A 26,636-nucleotide genomic window follows, 5' to 3' on the forward strand; every position below is an offset into this window, starting at 1 on the left:
TAGTACAAAAAGCCTAGCAATATTCTTATTCAGACAGTGTCAAGGAATGCTCTCACAGCTTGCTTGGGCTTTCAAAAGTAAAATTAAAATTTAGACCATGTGAGGTCCTCTAGCGAGGAAGCTTTTGTTATGTGAGAATTTATGAAAAGTGTCTACACATGGAGCAATGAGTGCATTTGAAATGAGTTTAGAGCCCTTCATTTTCAGTTTTTATTTAAATTTAATTTTTCCCAGTGTTTATTACCACAACAACAAAAACAGATGAAAAATCAGTGCTAAAAACTTAATTTTTCTGGGGAAATATCAGCATTTATTGTGGTGGATGGAAAAACATGGGGAAGTATTCAGTAGATTAATGCTTTGAATTCTGTTCATCAATGTGGTTTGCTGGAGAACTAAAACAGAATGCCACCTCTGAATAAAACACTCTCTCTAATCCCCAAACAAAACTTTTCATTTGAATAAACAAACAGTTTACTGTTTTAGACTTAGAACTATTATATTAGAACTATAATATTTACATTTAATAATTGGACCACACCATTTGCAGCACATACACTCAGCTTTATCCTTTTCTCCTTTTTGTTTTTCAATTTTTGACTACTTGTGTTCTGAAACATTCTGATACAGATTTTCATTTTCTTCCCATTTTAGTGTGTCAAATCTTTAAACCGTTATCTGCTAACAGCTTGAAGTGTGTACGTGGTGGGCATGAGATTCATCAGTACATTTAGATGTGCACACCCTTCAGAGTTTGTGTATATGCCTGTTTGCTTATTGTGTGTATCTTCTAATACATAGCCTTACTTCAACATGCAGCTTTGCATATACACAGAGACTAGTGTATTATCGTAAAACAACACATTGCATGATGTATTTTTCCTAATAAAACCAGTTTATATATAGATAAATAAAATGATATAGAAGTAGGGTAAAAAAAAAATCAGGGGAAAAAAATGAACACTTTTTGTAAAACCCAGGAATTTTTAGGTAAAAACTGGTTTAAACTGAAAACGAAGGGGCTTGCAAGTATGTACATCTTAATGGAACAAGTGTGGTTCTCCAGCCATTTCTGGGCCAAATAATCCCAGTAAGGTTCATCTGAGGGGATCTGGATACTCTTCTTGAGAGCCAAACAGCAAACAAAGTTTGTGTCGTGGGATTCCGTCCCCCTCTCCTCTTTCAAAAATCCTTCCACATTCTGGAAACTAGCAAAGCTCTTAAAAGCAGAGATAGAAGGTCAAAGTGTTTGTGCTGTCTTGCATTTCCAGTATTTATGGACCTGGAAAAATTCTTTCCACAGAATATAGACTAGGGAATGGCTCTGTAAATCTAGCAGTTCAATCCAGCACTTTTACAAACTGTAATTTCAAACGCAAGCAGCCCCATTTCTGTAATAACAAGGACAGTTTTCAGATAGTCTGTCATAAACTGATGCCAAAGTATTTTAAAATTCAGGGTGGGCAGGGGCCAAGAGATGGAAGAGAAATTAAAATTGTGAAGTCTGAATCTTGCAAAGTCTACCAGACGAGTGGTGTCCTTGATTGATTAGATGGAATACAAAACATTTCAAAGCCTTATAACATTTTGTTTTAGGAACATATGAACAACCATAGTGTAACAAGCCAGTAGACCATCCCCTGTCCTCTCTCTGACAGTAGCATATATTAGGTGCTTCCAAGTATTGGGCGGGGGGGCTTGCATCCAGCCAATTCTGTTATACAGTAACACTGAAGAAATTTCTTCCTGAGTCCAGCTGCTTACCAACTTGTCACCTGAAGCACAACTTCTCACCTGAAGCACCTGAACCCCACAACACAATCTTAATAGCCCTTATAATTTTTGTCCTGGCTGTGCTGCATATTTCATAGATTCCAAGGCAGAAAGGACCATTCTGATCATCTAGTCTGACCTCCTGCATAGCACAGGCCACAGACCTTCCCCAAAATAATTCCAAGAGCAAATCTTCTTAGAAAAACCATCCAATCTTGATCTAAAAATTGCCAGTGATGGAGAATCCAGCATGAACCTTGGTAAATTATTCCAATAGTTAATTACTCTCAAGGATATACATTTACCCCTTATTTTCAGGCTGAATTTTCCAGCTGTTCGATTGTTTTATCCTTTCTCTGCTAGACTGAAGAGCCCATTATCAAATATTTGTTCTCCATGTTGATACTTACAGATTGTAGACAAGTCACCCCTTATCCTTCTTTGTTAAGCTAAAACAGACTGAGCTCAAGTCTATCACCACAAGGCAGGTTTGCAGCTCTCCAATTTCCCAGCATCCTTCTTGAATTGTGGACACCAGAAACAGACACAGCATTCCAGCAGAGGATGCACAAGTGACAAATACAGAGATAAAGATATATCTCTATTCCCACTCAAGAGTCCCCTGTTTATGCATCCCAATATTGTATTAGCCCCTTTGGCTGCAGCGTCACACTAGAAGCTCATATTTGGATGATTATCCACCACAACCCCCAAATCATTTTCAGAGTCACTGCTTCGCAGGATAGATTACCCAATCTTGTAAGCATGGACTACATTCTTTGTTCCTAGATACACACATTTAGCTGCACTAAAAACATGTATCATTTGTTTGCACCCTGTTTACGAAGCAATCCAGATTGCCACTTGCCCTCTTCATTAATTTATCACTCCCCCAGGTTGTCTCTTTTGCGGACTTTAAACAATGATGATTTTATGTTTCATCCAGGTCACTGATAAAAAAAATAAAATGTTAATAGCGTAGTACCAAGAATGGATCTCTATGGATCCATGCTAGAAATACACTCGGCTCAATGATTCCCTGTTTACAATTAACAGAAGTCTAAGTATATTGCATCAGCATTATTACCTTTAGCAACCAAACTTGTAATCTCATCAAAAAAAGGAAATCAAGTTAGTTTGATAGGATCTGTTTTCCACAAACCTATGGTATTAATTATATTACACTCCTTTAGTAATTGAGTCCCATATCAGCCATTACATTATCTTGCCTGGCATCAATGTCAGATTGACAAGCATTTAATTACCTGGATCATCTTGTTTACCCTTTGAAAATACTGACACAATGTTCACTTTCTTCCAGTCTTCTGAAACTTCCCCCGGTGTTCTAAGACTTATTGAAAATCAACAATAATGGTCCAGTGAGCTCCTTGGCCAGCTCATTTAAAACTCCTGGCTGCAAGTTATCTAGACCTGTTGATTTAAAAGTGTCCAACTTCAGTAGCCACTGTTTAACATACTCCTTTGGATGTTAGTGGAATGGAAAGTGTATCATCATCATCATCTGGAGACTATATAATCTGTTTTTTCCCCAAAATACAGAACAGAAATATTTATTGACCACTTTTGACTTTTCTGCATTATTACTGATAATTCTGCCACTTCCGTCTAGTAAGAGGGCAATACCAAGGTCAGGAGTCTTTTTGTTCCCAATAGACCTAAACTCCTTGTTGTCCTGAACTCTGCTGGCAATAGATTTCTCCTTGTGTCCCTTTGCCACCCTTATCAATTTTCTACAATTCCTAGCTTTCAATTAATATTCACTACTATCAACTTTTTTTCTTCCATGTTATATATATTTTATTTTTTATAGCTACCTTCTCTTCCCCTCTAAGCCAGGTCAATTTTTTTAAAACTATGTGGCCTTCTTCCTTGGCTGTGGATTTTTTGGCATCTAGTAAACTTTTCTTAAACAATTTCTAAGTGTTCACATTCTTCTGATTAATTTTTTTTCCTCTCACTTATACAGTAACACAGCATTCACTGAGAACAATAGCAGGGCAGCATTTTGGGCTTTAGTTCATTTTAATGAATTGCAGAGGTTAGGTTTCCAACACTGTATTTACATCTCAGTTGGCTAGTTCATTGACTAACTTATTTCTTCTCCACAAATTCACATTAATGACAGCATATTCACCTAACCATCTGTCACTGTTCTGATGGCTTCGGTGGATTGACAAGAGATCTCAAAAGACACCAAGAAAAAAATCAAGGCTAGCCAATAATATGGTATTTCTGTACAGAAATACCAGAGAGTGTAGACTTCAGAAAAAAGAGAGGCACAGGAAAATCTTTTTCCAGTGCCCAGGAAAGCAAAGCAATGCATAGATACCATGTGTTGAAGCAGATACCTGTTGTAATTCAAAACAGGTACAGTAATTCATTTCACAATGTCTCACTCATTTGCCTGATCATGCCATTTTAAATGCTCTCTTATTTACTTACAGTGGTGCCCAGTAGGTGCTAAAAAGCTTTCCAAACTCAGGGTCCTTGCGAGTTCCTCCGAGCATGAATTTACTTTGCAAGAAAATAAAAAAAAACAGCAGTACTTAGCATAACTGTATCCATGTGTACCTGAACAGAAACATCACCTTTGCTTTTGAGAGGAAGTATGGTATTGTAGGTAAGGCACAGGAGGATCTGGGCTCAATTCCAAGCTCCACTACAGACTTTACTATTTGACCTTGGACAAGTCACTTAATCTCTTTATGCTTCATGCTTCACTTCCCAATCTGTAAAATGAGGATATATCTTCCTTACCTCCCATGAGGTAAGATAATTAATGTTTGTGATTCTCGGAATGCCTCGAAGACTGTGGCCTTGGCTACACTGGAGAGTTGCAGCGCTGGTGGGGGCTTTACAGCCCTGCAACTTGCAAGTGTGGACGGTGAGTAAGACACATACAGCGCTGTATCTTCCTGGATAAAGCGCTGGCTGTACTCGTCCTCTGCCTGGGGAATAACGACTGCAGCGCTAGTGATGCAGCGCTGCTCCGCCAGTGTGGCCACCAAAAGCGCTGTTATTGGCCTCCAGAGGTATTCGGAGGTATCCCAGAATGCCTGCTCAGCCACTCTGCTCATCAGTTCGAACTCTACTGCCCTGGCCTCAGGTGACCCGCCCTTTAAATGCCCCGGGAATTTTAAAAATCCCTTTCCTGTTTGCTCAGCCAGGTGCGGAGTACAATCAGTGAATCTTTCCAGGTGACCATGCCTCCACGCGTCAAACAAGCCCCCGCATGGAGCAATGGCGAGTTGCTGGACCTCAGTGTTTTAGGGGAGGAAGCTGTGCAGTCACAGCTGCGCTCCAGCTGTAGGAATTACAATACCTATGGGTAGATATCAAGGGCCATGCTGGAAAGGGGCCATGACCGGGACGCGGTGCAGTGCAGGATTAAAGTGAAGGAGCTGCGGAGTGCGCCTATTGCAAAGCCCGTGAGGGAAACTGCTGCTCTGGTGCTGCCCCCACGACCTGTCGTTTTTACAAAGAGCTGGACGCGATACTTGGGGGTGAGCCCACTGCCAATCCGAGGACCACGATGGACACTTCAGAGCAGGGGGGGGAGGGAGGAGGAAACCAAGAGTGAGGGTACTGGGGTAGAGGGAGACATCCCGGGGTCCCAGGAGGCATGCAGGAGCTCTTCTCAAGCCAGGAGTAAGGCAGCCAGTAGCAGCAGCTGGTACTTGGTGAAGGACAAACAGAGGAGTGGGTTCCCAGTGAGTGGCTTTTATTTTCAGGATGGAAGTGTTTCAGGAGAGGAGGGAGGGTTAGGGCTGCATGCATGCATGCCTAGATGTGGAATAGTCCATTGATGTGGTGTATCAAGTCGCAGGAATTAGCCTCGGTAATCTCTTCAAAAGTTTCAGCCAGAGCATGGGCAATGCACTTCCGCAAGTTTACAGAGAGAGCCACTGTGGTCCTTGTCCCAGTCAGGCTAATGCGTCCGAGTCACTGTGCCGCGAGGGGTAGTGGGGACCATTGCTGCACACAGGCAAGCTGCACAGGGGCCAGGGCGGAATCTGCATTGCTGTAGAAGAACCTCCCGCTCTTCCCAAGTGACCCGCAGCAGCAAGATATCTTCAAGGATTAACTCCTGTGGGAATGTTGGGAGAGTGTTCAGTGTAGGTGCCCCCCCACAGCTGTTTGCTTTCCCCCAATGACAGAAACCCCAGCACAGCCCTGAAGCAATCAGTCCCCTTACTCACCATTCAGGACTCCCGTAGGTATGTGCGCTCTATTTGGTATGGGAAAATTATGCTGAAGTGTGGGAATAACTTTCTGAGATATAAACAATGCTGGCCTCTGTTAACTGTTGCCTTTTTTTCCTTCCACAAGCGACCCTGAGTTCTCAGCTGCCCATGTTAATAGCAGCTCAAAGAACTCCAAAACCTGCGGAAGAAGCCGCAAAAAAGCAAAAAACGACCTGTAGCAAACAGTTATGGATCACTCTGCCAGAAGAGAATAAAAAACTGCAGGACTAGAGGGAAGGGAAAGCAGGATCCGCCAGAGAAACACAGTGCCAGGAAGAAAAAGTACAAAGCAGCTGATAAGCATCCTGGCGCACCAAGCGGACTCTATCCAGGCGCTCGCAGCTATGTAGCCAGAGCACTATCGCACCACCCCCTCCCCGTCCCAAAGCTCTTTCTCTTGTGCCCCAATGTCAGCTCCAAACCCCACTCCCCAGCATCCAGGTTCTTACCTCCATCAGCTGCCTCCAACACCTGTACGTTCACCAACCAGCCCTGAGAACTACGACCCTTACCCTCTGCACTCAACCCCCATCACCATGCAGCATTTTAATCCTGAAGTGCAGCAGTCATTGCACAGCACTCCAGACAGGACATATGCAAACCTGTAACTGTACAGTTCCCCACCACACCCCCCTGCCCTTTTAGGTTCCCAAAATGTTGTGTGTCTGTGAAGTTATTTTCTTTTCAATAAATGAATTCTTGACTTTGAAAACAGTCTTTATTATTGCAAAAGCAGCAAAGAATCCTGTGGCACCTTATAGACTAACAGACGTTTTGGAGCATGAGCTTTCGTGGGTGAATACCCACTTCTTCAGATGCATGTGGTGGAAATATCCAGGGGCAGGTAAGATATATGCTAGCAAGCAAGCTAGAAGATAACGAGGTCAGTTCAATCAGGGAGGATGAGGCCCTGTTCTAGCAGTTGAGGTGTGAAAACCAAGAGAGGAGAAACTGGTTCTGTAGTTGGCAAGCCATTCACAGTCTTTGTTCAATCCTGAGCTGATGGTGTCAAATTTGCAGATGAACTGAAGCTCAGCAGTTTCAAGTCAAAGATACCTTAGCCCAGGAAAGAAACAGGCACTGCAAATCAGCTTAGGAAAAACAGATTCCTACTAACACTGTAACCACTGCACTTCACTCCCATGCAAGGCATCAAACATTACTGTTGGTTTTCAGCCTCAAGTTCGTCCCTCAATGCATCCCTGATCCTTGAAGTCCTGTGCTGGGCCTCTCTAGTAGCCCTGCTCTCTGGCTGTGCAAATTCAGCCTCCAGGCGTTGAACCTCAGAGGTCCATGCCTGACTGAATGTTTCACCCTTCCCTTCACAAATATTATGGAGGGTACAGCACACAGATATAACTGCAGGGATGCTGCTTTCCCCCAAGTCCAGCTTCCCATACAGAGATCGCCAGCGCCCTTTTAAACAGCCAAAAGCACACTCCACAGTCATTCTGCACCGGCTCAGCCTGTAGTTGAACCGGTCCTTGCTCCCGTCAAGCTTCCCTGTATATGGTTTCATGAGCCAAAGCATTAACGAGTAAGTGGGGTCTCCAAGGATCACAAGGGGCATTTCAACAGCCCCTACTGCGATCATCCGGTCTGGGAAAGGAGGCCCTGCCTGCAGCTTCCTGAACAGGCCAGTGTTCCGAAAGATGCGTGCATCATGCACCTTTCCAGGCCAGCCTGTGTAAATGTCAATGAAACGCCCACGGTGATCCACAAGCACCTGGAGAACCACAGAGAAACACCCCTTCCGATTAATGTACTCGGATGCTAGGTGCGGTGGTACTAGAATAGGAATATGTGTCCCATCTATTGCCCCTCCACAGTTAGGGAAACCCATTTCTGCAAAGCCATCCACAATGTCCTGCACGTTCCCCAGAGTCATGGTTCTTCTTAGCAGGATGCGATTAATGGCCCTGCAAACTTGCATCAAAACGACTCCAACAGTCGACCTTCCCAATCCAAACTGGTTCCTGACCGATCAGTAGCTGTCTGGAGTTGCCAGCTTCCAGATTGCAATAGTCACCCGCTTCTCCACCGGCAGGAGGAGCTCTCAATCTCGTGTCCCTGCACCGCAGGGTGGGGGCGAACTCAGCACACGGTCCCATGAAAGTGGCTTTTCTCATCCGAAAGTTCTGCAGCCACTGCTCGTCATCCCAGACTTCCATGACGATGTGATCCCACCACTCAGAGCTTGTTTCCCGAGCCCAAAAGTGGCGTTCCAAGCAACGTGGTGTCGTACGCATCAGGCGACTCGCAATCATCGTCAGACTCCTCATCACTTTGGAGCTTAAGTAATAGCTCAACTGCCAAATGTGATGTGCTGGTGACACTCGTCAGCGAAGTCCTCAGCAGTTCGGGCTCCATTTCCCACAGAAATCACGCTGCACAGAAACCATTGGGAGAGTCACAATGGCACCAAACGTGGACGGAAAAACTGGGATGCAAAGCGATGCATCACGGGGCGTTGGGACAGGAAGCAGAATGACTCGCACCCTTCTGTCCCCTTCCCACAACCCACGGTGCCAAAATGGGATGAGGTGCTCTGTGGGATAGCTGCCCATAATGCACCACTCCCAACAGCGCTGCAAATGTGGCCACACTCCAGCGCTTTCCCTACACAGCTGTATGAACACAGCTGTAACTCCCAGCGCTGCAGACCTCCAAGCGTAGCCAAGGCCTTTAAGGCCAGAAGGAACCATCATGATCATCTAGTCCAACCTCCTGGACATCACATGCCACAGAACCTCATCCACCCGCTCCTGTAATAGACCCCTAACCTCTGGCTGAGTTACTGAAGTCCTCGAATCTTGATTTAAAGATTTCAAGTGACAGAGAATCCATCATTTACGCTAGTTTAAACCAGCAAGTGACCCATTCCCCATGCTGCAAAGCAAGGCGAAAAACCACCTGAGTCTCTGACAATCTGACTTGGGGGAAAATTCTTTCCTGACCCCAAATACAGCGAGCAGTTAGACCCTGAACATTTGGGCAAGAACCACTAGACACCTGGGAAAATTTTTCTGCATTGAGTCAGAGCCCTCCCCTCTAGAGCCCTGCCTTCAGTGGCAGAGATGTTTGGTAATAGCAGTTGCGAAAGAGCCATATGCTCTTGTAAGCAATCTCACCACACCATAGTCTCTAAACTTATCAAGCCCTGTTTTAAAACAATTTAGGGTTTTTCCCCCCGCACTGCTCTGGAAGGCTGTTCCAGAATTTCATTCTTCTGATGGTTAGAAACCTTTATCCAATTTCAAGCCTAAACTCATTGATGGCCAGTTCATATCCATTTGTTTTTGTGCCAACACTGGTCCTTAACTTAAATAACCCCTCTTCTTCCCCGCTGTATTTGTAGAGAGCAATCATATCTCCCCCTCTGCTTTCCTTTTTGCTGGGCTAAACAAGCCAAGCTCCTTAAGTCTCCTCTTGTTTTGCAAGTTCTCCATTTCTCTGATCATCCTAGTAGCCCTTCTCTGAACCTGTTCCAGTTTGAATTATTCTCTTTTAAAAATGAGAGACCACAGAACTCCAGATGAGGAAAGACTAGGAAGACTACAGTGATATGGGCCATATAAGAACCTACGTAGGTTTTTAAGGACTTGGCTAGCAGGAAGAGCATTTGGATAATGTGTATAAAAAGGAACCCTAAAATGCTACAGGACAGATTCTATCTAGATTATAAGCTCCTTCAGGAGGGACTATCTTTTGGGTCTGTGTTCCTATAGAATATAGCCCAAAGAACTCGATCCATGACTGTGGCTCTTAGGCACTATGATAATACAAATAATAAATCTTGATCTGAGTCACATCTCAGTCACCTTGGTATAAATCCACAGCAGCTCTACTCAAGTCAAGAGACCAACACTGTTGTTAATTTAGGTGACTTGAGTTTACACCAGCACAATGGAGATCAGAATCTGACACCAAGTATTTAACACTTAGAAGATATTTTGCACCTACTTAGCCCCCAAAGAGTAGCCATCCACTCTCAACACAGTAGTGACACCCAAGTTGCCTCTAGAATAGGCCACTGCAGAAAACATCCATCTGAAAGGAAGGGCACTCTTGTCACAGCAAAGCAATGCCCACCTTTCCAAAGGATGCAGGTAGGTGATTTTGGGGAATTCACTCAATTCAGGAGAATTTCCATGTGGGGAGGGCCTGTAAAAGAAGTCCCACTGTGAGTCAGCTTCTGACCTACGGAACCTTTAGGTGATGCAATTTTTATTTTTTTTTTAAATCAGAACAGCCCAGTGTCTTTACATTTTAAATTCCTGGGCTAGTCACTTACCCTAGAATTGCCGGCAAGGCACACTCATTGAAACCTGCTCGAAAAGCACATCACAATTCATACTAGCAAGGAGGACTTTGCTTTCATTTATTGCTATGATGCTATCATTAACTAAATCACATTAAAGCAGATTATATAAATACAATCTAGCCACAAGATGACTGAATAAGGTTTGCAATTCCATTCTTCTCTTTAGACTGTTAATGCCTTAAGGAGTTTCAGAAGAATTTGCCCATGAAAACAGTCTCTTTGTATTATTTTCTGTGGTCACATCTAGATTAAGATGGATTCTCATTCTCGGAACATCTCCCACTGTAGGCCATAATGCACAATTTTGTTACTAATCAGCACCATTTACCGTTCTCTTCACCATGCGTTGCTTTTCTACTCATTTCCAGTGGCAGGTCTCCTCCACAGATTTAAATATGTCACCTCCAAAAATTTTTCAACTTTTCATCAGAACCTTCCACAGCCTCATCTTATTAAGGTGCACTGAACTCTGAAGAGCTCATTCTTTGTATGATGGAAAAATCCACATGACTGGACTTATGCAGACAAGGGATTTAAAGGAAAATTGCAGTGATTTCTGTCTCCTAGAGGACTACAGAAAACTTCACTTATAGAAGGAAGTTATAATGCAATATTTAAAACCACTTGATATGTTTCAGAATCCCTATTGATAAACTGGCCATTTATGCACTCACTAAAGACAAGCATTTTAATTATAACTGACAGGGAACATGGCTTATAGGCAAGTAAAACAAGAGGAGCTGTAACCAAAAGGCAAAAGAACAGCATGTTAATTGCACAGCACAGATGTAGCTCTAAAAAATAACTTCCAGAAAGAAACTGAACTTTCTTTAAAAGAGCTGTAAGAGTTCACTGCAGTTCTGTGTCTGACTGCAACTCCAACATTCTCCTCTGGTAGCCTGATAATGCAGTCAATTCCCATTTTATTCTTTCAGATGTAATTATATACACACACATACATATTTTACACATATACATACAATGCCATATTTCTTATTTTATATATGGCATATAGATATGGCACTGTAATTAAATAATTATTGGTGACTTGATCACATTTGCAATGGATCAAGCAATTCCTAACTATTTCATATTCCACTGCAGTTTTCCTCCCTTGCATTTCAGCATTACTGATGCTGAGTTACCATTTCAGTCCTAGAAGACTGGGCAAGGCTATACAAGAAGGAACTAAAGAGGACAAGACGAAAGGAAAGTGGAATGGCATATATTTAAAAGAAAAAAAACATTTATTTCTACCAATTCCTTGGATATTTGAAACCAAAATCTATTCCTTTAGCGTCAACCCTGAGTGAACCGGTTTGTTATAGGGTTACACGTGGGTTCTCATTTTAGGGGAAAAAAGAGTTAGAAAGATTTATATGAACTTTAAGCATAAAGCATCTATTTTGCATCCATTTTGACAGTTAAAGTGTTTTCGAATACAATTACAACTTTTGCTTTGTAAAATAAAGAGAAAGTTTAATGCACTGAAGTTACCTATTGATCTCATATAGCAAATCCACTCCCAAGAAGAGTTACAGATTTACAGGAACAACTGGAAGCTGGGAGTCAAAGATTAATCTTTAGAGCTCAGTGTTTACTGGGAAAGGGTGGCTGAAAATAAAATAAAATGCACAAGAGGAAACACGAACAGCCATCTGAGACTTCAGAATACCAAGGACTAGCCCTGTCCTCCGGTATGATTTCACTACTGGTGAAAAGGGGAGCAATGCCTCCTATGACGACACTAAGCAGGGACAGTAGAAAGAATGACTTGTTTCATAAAAGTTACTGTTAGACTTTACAACATAGCATTTCTACAGAGGCTACTGAAGTACTTACAGAAGGCACAGTGACATTAGACAGACAAGTCTATTCATCAGAATAAATTATTAGAATGCCCATTTCAAAGCTAGCAAAACAAATTAAGAAAAGAAGGTGAGCAGTCTACATGCAAAGTTCTTGATAAATAAGCCAAGAATACACAAATACAAAGCTGACACTTTCAAAGTTTACTATAGCCCTATAGCAAAACACTGTAGAGCAGTTCAAAGTTGTGTTCATTGAATATTTCCAAGCAATGCAACCTTTGGCTCTCCCCCAAGAAATGGCTCCACCAGAAAAAGAGCTATTAGATAGACAGGATAGATATAAAGAAGGAAAGGAAGAGGAGTCAAATTTCTTGTATTTGTACAATTCATACTTCCTGGTTGAAATCCAACAGGTCCTTACAAAATGTGGCTGATACGCTTGAGTTACATGTTGGGCTGGAACCTCCACATAGCAAGTTGCACATTTAAAGTGGAAGGTACAGAAAGTGAAGATAGGACAAGAAGTACAAGTTAACCCCAACTCTGCATTAACCACAACACTGCTGAGAAGCCAACCGTGATAGGAACACATTGCTAAATGAATTCACAGGTTCTGAATATTTCTCTACTTAAAAATCACCCAAAAGACTACCTATTCCCTTCCCCACCCCAAAACAAACAAACAAAAAACAATGAAATCAGTAATTCCAGCTGGCGACATACCTAGGCATTATCCACTGGCAATTTACCATAGGTGGGACTACACGCAATGGACTTGAGGGTTACTACAACTCAGTATAGAAGAATAAATATGGTTTACCCTTACCTGGGTCCACACATACCCTCTGCTCATGTTTAAGTGCAACCACTTGATGTTCAATGCTAGATACAGCTTGTATAGCCATAACCTTAAATATCACAGTAAGGGAACAGCAGCATGAGCAGGCTCCTCATAAACTCAACAACATGACATGTTGAACAGAGAAATAAACTAATGCAGGTCCAAAACCCTCAAAGGTTAAGCGTTTATCTTACTAACCACATCCCAGTGCTTTTTGTAGAGATTGCACATTTACACATAACTGAAGTTCTTTTTATTTCCTTTGTATAAGTTCTCTACTTATTCAAATGAAAATTCCACCATGGCCATCCGACACAAAGCTGAAACTCATTCAGACAAGATCTTGCCTTTACATTTTTCTATTTCACAGGCTGGGAATTGTTAAAACTTCATGTAAAATCTACTTTCCTGATTTCTGCACAATATCCTATGGCAGCAGAGTGCAGCAGTCATCATTCGGGCTCGCCTATTCTGTTTGTGACTTATGAGAAACAGATGGATCATGTTGAGGCTGGGGTAATTTCTCAGCTTCAGCCTCTAGTTTCAAGGCCTCTCAGTTTAATGCCTGATTCAAGAGGGAATGGCTTTTATACTGAAGACTGACAGGACCAAATTATAGATACCTTTTACGTACAATGTAGCCTTCATGGCAATCTTCTTGTTCCCCAAATGTGGGATGCAATATGGGTACAGCTACAAACTACTTTTCTAGGAAACTTGAGAAACCCCAAAACAGGCTCACAGGCCCCAGGACACTTTCTACACCATTCTTGTGATTGGTAAGGACAAGAAGTTTGTCTTCTGATAGCAAGGTTCTCCTCTCCCATATTCAGTCTGTTCACATCTGCAAGGAACTGAATTTATTTAGGCTAAAGATGAGGCCTTTCTTAAATGTCTTCACAATTTTCAGCAGTAACATAGGCTGTACCAGAATACCCTGGTAGGTTTCACAGAGACCACCACAAGGCAAAATAAATAAAAAGCAATACTTACATTGCACACTAAGAGTGAATTAAGATGGAACAGTGTTAACGTAAGGGACAAATTTCAACTGGTCATTAGTAGAGATGAGACCAAGCCAAGAAGACTTAGAAAAAAGGACTTGAACATTCCCAACATCTGAAGGTGTTTGGGTGCAGAGATTTAATTTAGGCCCATCTCTAGTTACCAGCTCAAAAGGCAAAGAGGAAAACATTTTTAGGGCTGCATGTCATCTTTGACACACTAGATTGAGTATAAAACACACACTCTTACCAATTTGGATTTTCCAAGCTTTCCCTGAAGACAGATTCTTCACTTAAAGATGCATATTGTGTCCAGGTAAGGCAATGAGACTTCATAACCATATTTCTTTCCTGCATATTAAGCCAAGATTCTTCCTCTAAGTAGATGTCAGACACTTTTAAGACACTGACCTGTCAAGTGTAAGGATAACTTTCAAAACTCAGAATTTTGAGACCAAACACTTTCACATATTTAGAATTTATTTTTATCCTTGTATGCTAAAACTGAGAAGTAACACTGAGAATGAAGGCACATCAGCGGCAGCCAATCCTTAACGATACACATTGACCTTAATAGATGCCAGTGAGGTCATGCAAATGTTCAACGATTTATGCAAACTGCTCAGTCCCCAGCCAGATTTCCTGGACTGCTAAATAAATGATCTAGCTACATCATGTTTCATTTCTAACTGGTTATGGGCTATTTAAAATGATGGATTCTAATAGAGCCCATTCACTACTATTGCATGCAAGACACAATTAGCTAAAACTAAAATGTGCAGCACAAACCTATGTCTGCACCCTCCTGTTCCTGGGCTGCTCTGGGCCCCAAAATTGCTTACCCCCTCAGGAGCTACTTAAGTTACAGCGGAGTGTTCCCAGCTGCTTATGGGCAGCAGCACTGCCCAGAATCCCCACAGAGTTGTATATTGTGTCTCAACCTCCAACACACCCCTCCTGCCAAATCATGCTCTCTACCATGGGGTTTCAGAGGATCATCAGAAGCCAGCTTCCGACTGTCTTTCTCCGCTCCTACACTGGGAGAATTCCTCCTCAGCCAGACCTGATGCTTTTAGAACTCATTTACTCTGTTCACCCTTCTACACAGTGCACAAAGGACAGAACAAAAGTGAGAATCACATCCTTGGATCATTTTGCATTCCATGTCCGGTAGGTGGAAATTTACTTTTTTCCTGCATGGAAGAAGGATGTAAAATAAAGACACAGATATAATGGGCATAAATGCTCTTGTACTAACTAGAAGAAAAGTTACAAGCTGTTAATAAAATTAAAGCTAATTTTCATCAACTGACATTTAGTTGAAACAAGGTGGGTGAAGAAATATACCTTTTATTGGACCAGCTCCTGTTGGCGAGTGAGACAAGCTTTTGAGCTACACAGGAAGGGCTGTGTGCAGCTCGAAAGCATGTCTCTCTCACAACAGAAGTAGTTGGTCCAATAAAGAGATATTACCTCGCCCACCTCATCTCTCGAATATCCTTAGACTGACACACAACATCGCTGCACACAAAGAGTGAGGGCTCTCATCACTGCAGTGCAATTGAGATTCCTTAGGTCATCTATATTGAATTTGCTACACTCCCACTCACCAGGTGGGGATACCTCATATTTTCTAGACTGAATACTTCTAGGGATGGCAAAGGAGTATAGAAATGGAGTGGAGTTGAAGTGACATTGTCGGGTTATAAATGTTGGTTTTGATTGTGACACAAGTGTCTTGGATCAATCAAAATGATTTTCTTTTCAAGATAGTGTACTTTTTGCTACTTATGCGAACAAAGAATACAAAGAGCATTTCTTTCAGCTTTGACCATGAATACAGCCAATGAAAATACACTCACAGCGTTTGCAATTCAAAACACTTCCTTGCCATGTTCATTTTTCCCCCATATGTTTTTTTGGTATTTAAATAAAAATCTATGGCAGCATTTCTGGAGTGGTAGGTTTTGTAAGAGACTGCAGAAGTGCCAAACTCAAGTACTGAAAAGTCTTGCACAAGGTCTCCCTCCGCCCCACCCCAAAAAAAATCATGAGATTCACTTTAAGATAATAATTTAGGGTTATTTTTACTTGAATTTTGGTTTCTGAGACTTCAGAATATACTTGGGTCACATTTTCAAGATTCTCTCTTCTATCAAGAGGGCTAGAAACAAAAGCTAACAGTTTCAAGTAATCACAGGACTCTAGGAGCTGAGCTTTATCAAAAAAGGAAAATACTACAAGGGAGCTGGCAACCTTTAAGATGTTTCTACAAAACCTATTATTTGGGGGGTAACGTCTCTTTAAAACCCTCAGTTCACACTAAAAATGGCAATTACATAAATTTTATAAAACATGTACAATTATTCAAAATCACACTTTAGTAATAGCCACACAGATATATTCCAAGGACTTCCAGTAACCTGCTTCCATGAAAGGATAGCAGCTTGCTTTAAGAGAGAAAACAATTTAAAATAGTCAAGATGAATCCTTCAACAATTTCCCAGGTACACAAGAGATGCCACCACCCATATCTTAATCTGTGCAAGACTGCAGATTTGTCCTTCCTAACCAAATGTAAGACTTATTTGTACAGAACCTTTTCCTTATTTTTCAAAGAAAAAATTTTGTAACTTTCTTCTGGCTAAAAATCTGGTCTTTTCACGTAAATTGCATCACAAGCCTGTATCAGGATAGTTGTTTGGTTTTTGTTTTGTTTTTTTAAGTATCACTTTAAAAAAAAAATCAATATAATCCAAAACCAAGCTTAACCTGGATTTAAAGTAATTACCTTTCTTAAGATTTCCGGAATTACATTCTGACATGTTGCAATTCTCCTTCTGTAAATAATCCCTGTGGACAAATCTGATCATAAAAAAAAAAAAAAAAAAAAAAAGAATAAATAAGACAGATTGAATAGCTAGACTGGCAAATATTGCCTTTTATCTATAAAAATAAAATATCTGGAGATGTTAGCAAGAGAATGAAACTGCAGACAGGAAGGCTGGCAAACTAACGATGCATTAGACTGTGTTTTTTATTAATTATTATTATTTAGAGTAGCCACAGTATTCTTTCTCCTTTGCCAGACAAAGTGGTAAACAAGACAGATGCTGACAATCTGGGCTCAGTCTCATTAGGAGGGTATCTGTGCCCATCACTACACTATAGCACCCCCTACCAGCCAGAGAACAAATGGTATTTTACAAACATATTGGCATGTATACTAGTGTTTGTAAGGGGCACAGCATTGCACACAGCCAAACTCAGCCCTCACATAAGTGGGCATGAAAGCATTGAAGTCAGAGCTGGATTTGGAACATAGCAGCAAAGGAGTTCATTTTCAGTGGCACTATTTTGTTGATGATCTGGGAACAGAGGAAAAAGTAGAGTGCAAGTATTTCAGTCTGTATGGACTGTTTAACAGTCAGCCCATGCCTGGACCAAAACGTTGCTTTCCACTTATTTCATTCCGCCACTTAATATTCTCAAATACATCCTACGGGCACACAGAATACACTCCTTCTTACTACAGCAAGTTCTTCTGACTATTCATTTATTTTTATATTGAATTGGGCCCAATGACAAGGACAAAGCTATCTATTAAAAATCAAATGATAGTTATTTAGCATCATCAAAAACGTGACTGGCTTTCAGGATCTCTTTGCATTTTAATATTTAATGAACCAGACCAAGTACAGAAACCTTAGTATGCTGCGAAAGGAGAAGCCAAGTGGCAGATGGCCCAGTTTAAAGAAAGAGAGTTCTCCGTGATAAAAGAATGTCTTCTCAAAAAGTTTATCTGGTGGGATCTGTGGGCTGTGAAAGGGCTCTGATGGTACACTGGGTAAATATTAAATATGAGATGTTTACATGGCAAATAAACCAGTATCTCCCAAGAAAAGCCCTGCTTAGTGCATATGGGTACAATTTTACCCTCAAAATACACTTTTGCAAGTGTACCATTTTCACTATGTCGGGGCTGCTCAGTGATACCATGCTTGCACAAAGCAGAATACTAGAATTAAGACCCATCATGTAGATCTATTTTAGGTACGTACGTGGCCATTTTACAGATTGGGAATTGAGGCACAGAGACACTAAGTGATTTGCCCAAGGTCACACAAGAAGCCTGTGGCAGAGCAGGGAACTGATCTCACATCCCCCAGGCTCACCACTGGACCATCCCTCCTCTCAATGTGAGGCCAGAGTTTAGCCCTACATATTTCCATTTGACTGAAAATGGTAGCAAAATCAATAAACTTTGTTTGTATCTCTTCCCCAGAAAGTCATCACACTAATCTGGGAGACAGAGGGTCTCTACTAGAGCACTCATGAGCAGCTTGGGCCGTACGGTGAAACGCAGAAGTCCTTCTCTCACCAAAAAATGAGAGCTTGAGCGCATTTCCAAGAGCAGAAACAGAGATTGTTTTTTGTGCTGAAACAACTCTCTTTTGTATGGATGTTATTCCCCCATATTTTAAAATAAAATGGCCCAAGTCTATATACACTGTATATCAGGCAGTGTGCTTAAGTGGCAATTTTCCAGTGTGCCTACCAGTAAATCTATTTTAAATTACAAACACAAACACTATCTACCCATTAACAGCAGCAAAGGCATCCATCTCGCCACACTTCGCCACCTGAGCAAGTGTCCCTTTTCCAGACAGTATCACGAACGTTTCGCAATTGGAGAAATCTAAATGCTTTACACTATTTTAGAAGTTCCAGTGATTAAAGCCACTGGGGTGGGAATCAGGGAATCTGGCTTCAATTTCTGACTCTGCCACTGTCTTATTATAGGATATTGGGCAGGTCACTGAACCTCTGTGACTGTTTCCCCGTCTTTAAAATGGAACAATCATACCTCCCTTTCACACACACAGTGCGAAACCAAAGTAATCAAATGCCTGTTGATTTGGATCACTTAGGGTTGATCTATATTGACTTCAGTGCGCTTTAGAAATTCACTGAGAGCGCTACAGATTGGAGTCATTACAGACCTCTACACTGAAAGTAAGTAGAACAAGGAGAATAGGCAAGTCTTGCTTCTAACACCCTCTGAATTAGCTCCCAATCTAAAAAGAGAGAGTGTAAATAAATGTTAAGCTCTTTGGGGCAGAGGCTGTCTTTTTGTTCTGTGTTTATATAGCACCCTGCACAATGGGGTAACCACGGCATTACTGAAACACAATGATAATTATGACAACATGAATAGGTAGCTTACCTGTTTTCTCTTCCATGGTTTTTATAGCTGTGACATGTTTCTCCATGGGACTGGGATACTAGGTAAAAAATGAACAGTGTCAACTACTATATTTGTCACTTGGGTAAGAGAAAATTGCTAACACTCACTTGTTAAATCAATAAGCATTTTCATGGTCTCTCAGTGGATAAAAGGAGCAGGTTTGTGTCAAAAGCGTGCAGTGTTGCTAAGAGGAGAAATTAAAAATATTTTTAAAAATTTACATTTAATTTATTGTGGTGAGGTTTGCTTAGCCTGCAAAAAATACCACCCCAACCTTCAGTCTCACTACAGAACACTCATATTAAACAGAGATTTTCAAGTCTGAGCCAGCATAGAGAATACCCTCAAAGCAGAAACAGAGTAAGATTGACCTGTATCACATGGTTCCAACTGACCATAGCTGGCAAAAGTGCCATAACTCCATGAGTTAAATTCATCCCTAAGGAACTACACCAGTGATAATTTGGACCTTACGGTTCCTGCAGTACAGCACCTGTAAATGCTGCTGAGCATGCTTACAATACAGTTCATAGCCCAAAGTTAAGCAGCAAGCAGGAAACCTGGTTTACAGTGGCATCTGGAATGCAAAATACTGTATGTGAGCTTTTTATGTCCTGCAACATCTTTAAGATTTCTTCGAGAAATGAAGATGTCACTTCATACAGTAACATACCTGTGGGTGTGCACATCCCTCCGCTCCAGCAGTTGGCTTGAAGAGAGGCTAACAAAACTACCACTACTGCCTGTGGCTGCTAAGGAAAATCTCCTTTACCTCAAGTAGCAGAGTCATTTCAGAGCTGAAGAAATGAGACTCTAGCTCTGACTCTGCAAGAGAGAGTGTGTGCAAGAATTATGTAGACATTGTATCAAATGTCTGAAATATATGGACTCTGTAGGGCACGCGACCTAATACGGAATGTTTTATGTGGAGAAAAATAGAGGCAAGGCATGAGTAAGCCATTTTGGACTCCCTGTTGGCTTGAAAAGAACTATATTACCCATTGCTAAAAGCACCAACATTCACATGAATTGATGCTTTATGTTTTCGATTTCAGCAAAGATAAATCATTGCAATCCAACACGACTCAATAGGAACTGAGCTAACATAAATCCCAGATTAGTATTGAGAAAATACTGAATGCCAGATAAAGATTAGCATTAGACAAAAAATATAAAAAGAGTGAAAGGAGGTGGGAAAATTATATCTTAAGACTAAACGAGTTAAGATAATGCAGTGATTACCAACTACAGATGTTGCAACATCCTGATTTAAAGTAACCAGGAATTCTGGAGGAAAAGGGATAAAAATCCCGGAAGAGGCTAATCGACTCACCCTGCAGTACCACTACAATTATTTTTGTTGCCGGGAATAAAAGTTGGATTTAAAAAAGGAAGTATAAATCTGTAGACTCCTATTATGCAGTTAAATCAGAGGCTTCTATGCAACATGCTGCTTTGAAATGGCACAAGTAGTTGTATAATTACATTATCAATGTAACTTACACTCTGTAAGGCCCAATTGTGTGAAACAAAAAGCCATTTACATAAATCTTTCGCTAAATAGCAGACTCTATTACCCAAGTATTTAAAACAGAAACAGACTCAATTTCCTACACAGCAGAGTATAAGAAATGGTGTTAAGAGCCTATAAGCAGATGGAATGGTTCAGCGAGCGTAGCAGTCACAACAAAATAGACTTCTAAACCAACCATGTTCTTCCCCCAAGGCTTTTATTTCCTGAGGATCTTCAAGTACAACAGCAGAGAGCAAAACTCTCACTCTGGCCATTTCCTCAACCCTGGAGTGACTTCATGGGGCAGCTGCCTAGCCCCAAGGCACTGGTCCCTACCACTGCAGGTTTTGCGGTTCCAGCCCTCCTCCTGGGGCTTGGCTACACTTGAGAGTTACAGCACTGGTGGTGGCTTTACAGTGCTGTAACTTACTCCCTGTCCACACTGGCAAGGCACATACGGCGCTGTATCTCCCTGGCTACAGCACTGGCTGTACTCCACCTCGGCCTGGGGAACAACTATAGCGCTGCTCTTGCAGCGCTGGGGTGCCAGTGTAAACAGTGATTAATCTTACTACGCTGTAATTGACCTCCGGAACCTTCCCATAATGCTTTTTAAGTAAAGATAACACTCTTTGCTTTGTTGTGATGCCTCTCTTTATTTTGTTGTGAACTCGGGGCTCCCCAAGCTGCTTATCTAAAAAAAAAACAAACACAGCTCCTGTTTGCTCAAGCAGAGGCAGGCAGAGGGATCCCTTTGGAATGTTTGCTTGAGGACAGAAGCAGCCCGGAGGAGGACAGGGGAGTCCGTTTTGGAGCAGCTGCTTATCTAGTCTGAAGGCTGTTTGCATTTAGTGAATGAGAGGGTGAGGGAAGGGGTCAAAACTTTTTAAATGATTGAAGGTTGGTGCTGTGTATCTTCAAGTCCTTAGAACTTGCAAGGCAGGGAGCTGACAGTGTCAGCTCCAAAAATCCACTCTCTCTTTCTCCTCCACGCTCCCTGTCACATTCCACCCCACCCCCCTCTTTTGAAAAGCACATTGCGGCCATTTGAACGCTGGGATAACTGCCCATAATGCACCACTCTCAACACAGCTGCAAATGTGGCCACACTGCTGGTAGCTGTCAGTGTGGCCACACTGCAGCGCTTTCCCTACACAGCTGTACGCAGACAGCTTAACTCCCAGCGCTGTACAGCTGCAAGTGTGGCTAAACCCTTGGAGTCTGATTAAGCCGAGGGCTCTTGCCCTTGAGCATGAGTTCAAGGGAAAGGGGAAACTGTACTGGAGTCAATTTTCCTGCACATCAGTAATCAGGCATGGCCTATGCACCTCATCACTACAACCATTTAAGCAAACGTTATCTCCGTGTTGCGAGCTATTGCTAAATACCATAAAATAATGGAGAGGCCCCAGCTTGCTCTCTCTCATCATATTTTACTTCCAAAAACCTATCAACCCACCAACCCATCAACATTTAAACATTAAGGCTGCAAATTCAAAAAAAACCAAAGCTGCAAAGTTAAAAGTTAAGAAGTGCCAAAATTAACGTTGTCTGTGCAACCTTAATTCAGCCCTCTTGTGCATATCCATTACGATTCAATCTTTAGTCACATTAATTTTTTCCTTCCTCCAGATCCCTAGCTCCTGTCCCCTCCACTTTTGTGCCTATATGCTTCCCACCTCCTCTATTCCCGGCTTCTCTCCCTTTCCCCTTCCTCCAATCCCCGCTCCTCTCCTTCCCTCCCAGCCTCATATTTCTCAGCCCTCTACATTCCGTTGCCTGGACCCAGCAGGCAAAGCATTGAGCAAATTGCAGAGACAATCTCTTTACTTCCATTTCCCATGCATGGTGCCCCAGTGGCCTGCAGCAGTCAAGAAGAGCAATTATGGGGAAAGTCAATCTCTGCATCCCCCCTCCTGGATGGAGCATGCTCAGTACAGACAGAATCTTCAAGAGTGATGAACAATCAACATGGCATTAGAAAATGCCCACGGTTATACAGGTGAGATATGTTTGCTATGGGTGATGAAAGGGAGATAGTCATTCAATGGTCCACATGCAGTGCCTCTTCTTGTCTTTGACTTGACTGCTAGTGTCTTGGTTTTCTGGTGGTAGGATATGCAGTGCAGTAACTTTAATTCCAAGTTAAGAAAAAATTGAGTTGAAATCATTTATAAAGCATGACTGTTTCTTTTATCTTTACCATCCCCATGAAATGATTTGATGCCATCTTGTGGTTAATTCTAGAAAGGCACTGAATTGGTCCACTCGATAGTACTTTTATTGAGGCCGGAATGGGAGGGTGCAGAAGAGACAGAAGAGAATTTCGGGAGATACAAAAATTGGCAGAGGCAGGATGATTTGCATATATTGCTACTTGGTTTCATGACAAAACAGGTGGGGAGAAATGTAGTGAGACTGCTGCTATCTTTCACCTCACCCTTTAAAGTAGGTTTCAGTATATAAAGCTGAGGGCTGCTAAGATTTCATTTAAATGATTGTTTTAAAAGGGTAAAAGACAGCAAATGGATGCAGCAGTATCAAGAGGCTGGAGCAGGGACCTGGAGAGAAGAGATCTGGGTTCTATATCCTCACTTCCTTTGTGCTTGGCCAATGAACTTTTGCGTCTCAGTTTAGGCATAATATTTACCCATCACTGTAAAACGCTGAAACATGCCATAGAAACTTCAAAGTACATTTTATGGGGAGGAGTGTTTGGGTACTGGGGGACAGTAATTGATAAATACTAGTCCTCCATGAAAAGTAAATAAATGATTCATTGTAATGGTGGTTGATTGACTTGAAGTCAAGTCCATTTTTAAAAGTGAGTTTAAAATAGTTGCATATTCTACAATTGCCCTGGCCTTCCTCTGACAATTTGTATGGTTTTACAGACAGGTTTTCCTATTTTAAAAACACTGTTTAGCCCTCTACTCCCGTGTGAAAGGCCCAAAGAAATAATGAGAGAAATTAACTGATTAGGTAGGAGAAACAGTGAAACTGACTTTCACAAGCTGTCAAATGCACACACAGGGTGGGGAGAAGACTTTAAAAATGAAATTTTTATCTCCAATTAGTCCTTAGGTGTCAGTAAGACTCCAGGAAGAGTTATGGGTCCAGTTTGTAGAACAGGAGCCAAAGATGTTCGCATATAATCTTATCCATGCTGTGCTGGCTTTCACACATGATCTACAAATTCATTTGTCATTTCTAATAAATAAACTAGACATAGAATCACAGGACTGGAAAGAACCTCATAGGTCATCTAGTTCAGTCCCCTGCACTCCTGGCAAGATTAAGTATTATCTAGACCATCCCTGACAGGCGTTTGTCTAACCTGCTCTTAAAAATCTCCAATGATGAGTTGTACTAGTGATTATCCTGCTTTGTTATTTATTGAAAACTAATTCATTTCTCATTTTATAGAATGCCAACAATGCATAATGATTGCATAACTCTGTTAACTCCTAATGTTCTGTCTTTCTGCAAATCCAGTGATTTCTAAAAACAAAAATCACAAAAATTAATCATGTATATTCTTTGCAAATAGGACTTCCATTTAGAAACTAAAAAAAACCCACATACTTTGTTGTTCCTTTAAAACCGAAGCAATTTGAAATAATGATCCTAAATAACAAAGTAAACTGAATAAAGTGCATAAAAATAAGTTATGGAATTAAAGAGATATATTCTAACCACAATGCTACTTACTGGGAGTTATTTGCGGGAGAAGAGACTTCTAGGAGTGTTTAGCTGCGGAGAGAAATCCACGAAGCTTACATGTAATGGTATATACAAAAATTAAGTATTTCAAACCAAGGAAGAGTTGATTTTACATGGAAGATCAAATGGAGCTCAAATAAATCAAAATGGCAACATCAAAGGCTGGCAAAAATAAAAAATAAATAAACATATATTCTGACTGATTCTCCTTTTTTATCCCAGAGAAATGAAACACAGACATTGCCAAATCAGCTCAACCTTTTCAGGCTTCACAAGTGTTTTCGCGAATACATTTATTTTTATATATCTTTTTTTTTTTTTTAAAAAAAGGTCTAGCAAATCCCCGGCACATCAAGTAATCTGTGATAATCAGTAGCTACATAAGCCTTTTCACATATGGATATGTTTATTTTAATCACACCATTTGTCACACTTGAACAAAAATGTTTGCTTTATGGGGCAGCTGCTGAGTTGGCATCTGCGCTCACCCAAGCCTCCAAAGCACTGGAAAATTACTATTATTGCTATTTATTGTATCACCATATTCCTAAACTTACAATCCAAGTAACACAGTATTTGCACTACATTGGATAGCCATGTAGTAGAGTCCATGCACATTACTGATGCCTTCCCAGCAGCTATCCACAGAGCATCAACCAGAGAGGAGTAAGCATGGTCAGTAAATTTGAACAGTTTCAATTCTCCACTGGAAGGAAGCATTGTGTTGTGCATGCTACTGCTACCCTGCACCACAGCAGACCATGCCTAAAGCATAAGATGGCGCTGCTATTTCATTCCATGTGATTCTAGGCTTTGCTCCAATTCCTAAGCTTGGACCCAGGGCTTTGAGATCATTTTTCAGAGGTAAAATACTATGTGCCATGCTATTTAATTCACATGCAAGAACAATATAGATACACACCTCTAGCCAGATATAACACTGTCCTCAAGAGCCAAAAAAATCTTACTGTGTTATAGGTGAAGCCGCGTTATAACTAACTTGCTTTGATCCATCGGAGCGCGCTACCCTGCCCTCCCGGAGCGCTGCTTTATCGCGTTATATCCGAATTCGTGTTATATCAGGTCACGTTATATCAGGGTAGAGGTGTATTAATGTCTGCAGAAGGAAAAGGTTGTCATACATTTCTCTTTGGTCACTGGATCTTACGTTGATTCCACCTGATGATCATGATCCGATAATGTAAACTGACTAGGTTTTTAGAAGCAGCGACTTGAATTTGAATTTTGCTTTTGTGAACCAGTTTTTTGGTCTTGTAGAACTACTGTCTTGCATTACTGAGAGAAAAAACAAATTTGACTCTTTGGGTAAATTAAAGGTCATTTGTATGATCAACCTGAGATACCATATTCAAGTGTTCATACATGCACTATAGTCCATGAACTCTTAGAACCCAGCAACACATTTTCAGAAAGGCTAATGAGAATGAGGCTCCCTACATTCATTAAAAGCCAATGGGAGTTCAGTGCCTTAAGCATGGAAGCCCCCTTGACAAATCCTAACTGTAACAGCTTTGTAAGTAAGTTTGGTTTCACTTCTTCACCCTATGTTTAAGGCAACACAAAAACACCAGAGCGGTGAAATGTTTTATTTGCAAAGGATAAAAGGAGGAGGGGAAAAAAAGAAGAGGAGGCAATCTGCTTGAACTATGGGATTTATGGAGCTAACTATAACTCAAGTTATTTCTTTATCTGGATCAAGTTCCTAATTAAAATAAGGAATTCACTACTATGCAGTCACATTTAAGAGAGAATTATTTTAATCTTTCAGCTCTATGCCTTTGGCAACCATAGTTAGCTCACTCTTTACCTCCAGCGGGCTTTCCTCCGGTCATGTAGTTGTATACTACAGAATATTATTTCTATTTGCAATGTGTCTGTGGCTCAAATCCTTAACAATAAATAATGCTAACAATGCCTCTTTTCTGACCTCGAGTTGTCCCACACCTAAGAAAGTCAACTAAACAAGTAAAATCAACTCTGGTCCATGTCCCTCATTTCTACATTTCTAGCAGTGGTGCAAGTACAGTGGTATGGTATGCCATACCAGTAAGATATTTATAGCCAATACTCCGTACTGGAAAGACACAGGAGCAGCAGCTCCCCTGGCGTGCCT

General features: G+C 41.3%; 1 protein-coding gene across 2 annotated transcripts in view; it reads right to left on the reverse strand.

The window, feature by feature from the left end:
* The window catches only part of PRELID2 (PRELI domain containing 2), a 47,542-nt gene that overhangs the window by 13,026 nt on the left and 7,880 nt on the right, over positions 1-26,636 (reverse strand). Inside the window, exons 2-5 of one of the 2 annotated variants that reach the window (XM_030571933.1) lie at positions 24,491-24,532; positions 19,246-19,303; positions 16,810-16,883; positions 14,269-14,429 (exon numbers count right to left, since the gene is read on the reverse strand). In XM_030571933.1, the coding sequence (XP_030427793.1) occupies positions 14,269-14,429; positions 16,810-16,883; positions 19,246-19,291 (281 nt within the window). In that variant the 5' untranslated portion in view covers positions 19,292-19,303; positions 24,491-24,532. The remainder of the gene's footprint in view (positions 1-14,268; positions 14,430-16,809; positions 16,884-19,245; positions 19,304-24,490; positions 24,533-26,636) is intronic. The other variant, XM_030571932.1, reaches the window with a different exon arrangement.

Source organism: Gopherus evgoodei, chromosome 8 (assembly GCF_007399415.2).
Source record: "Gopherus evgoodei ecotype Sinaloan lineage chromosome 8, rGopEvg1_v1.p, whole genome shotgun sequence".
Taxonomy (NCBI): Eukaryota; Metazoa; Chordata; order Testudines; family Testudinidae; genus Gopherus; species Gopherus evgoodei.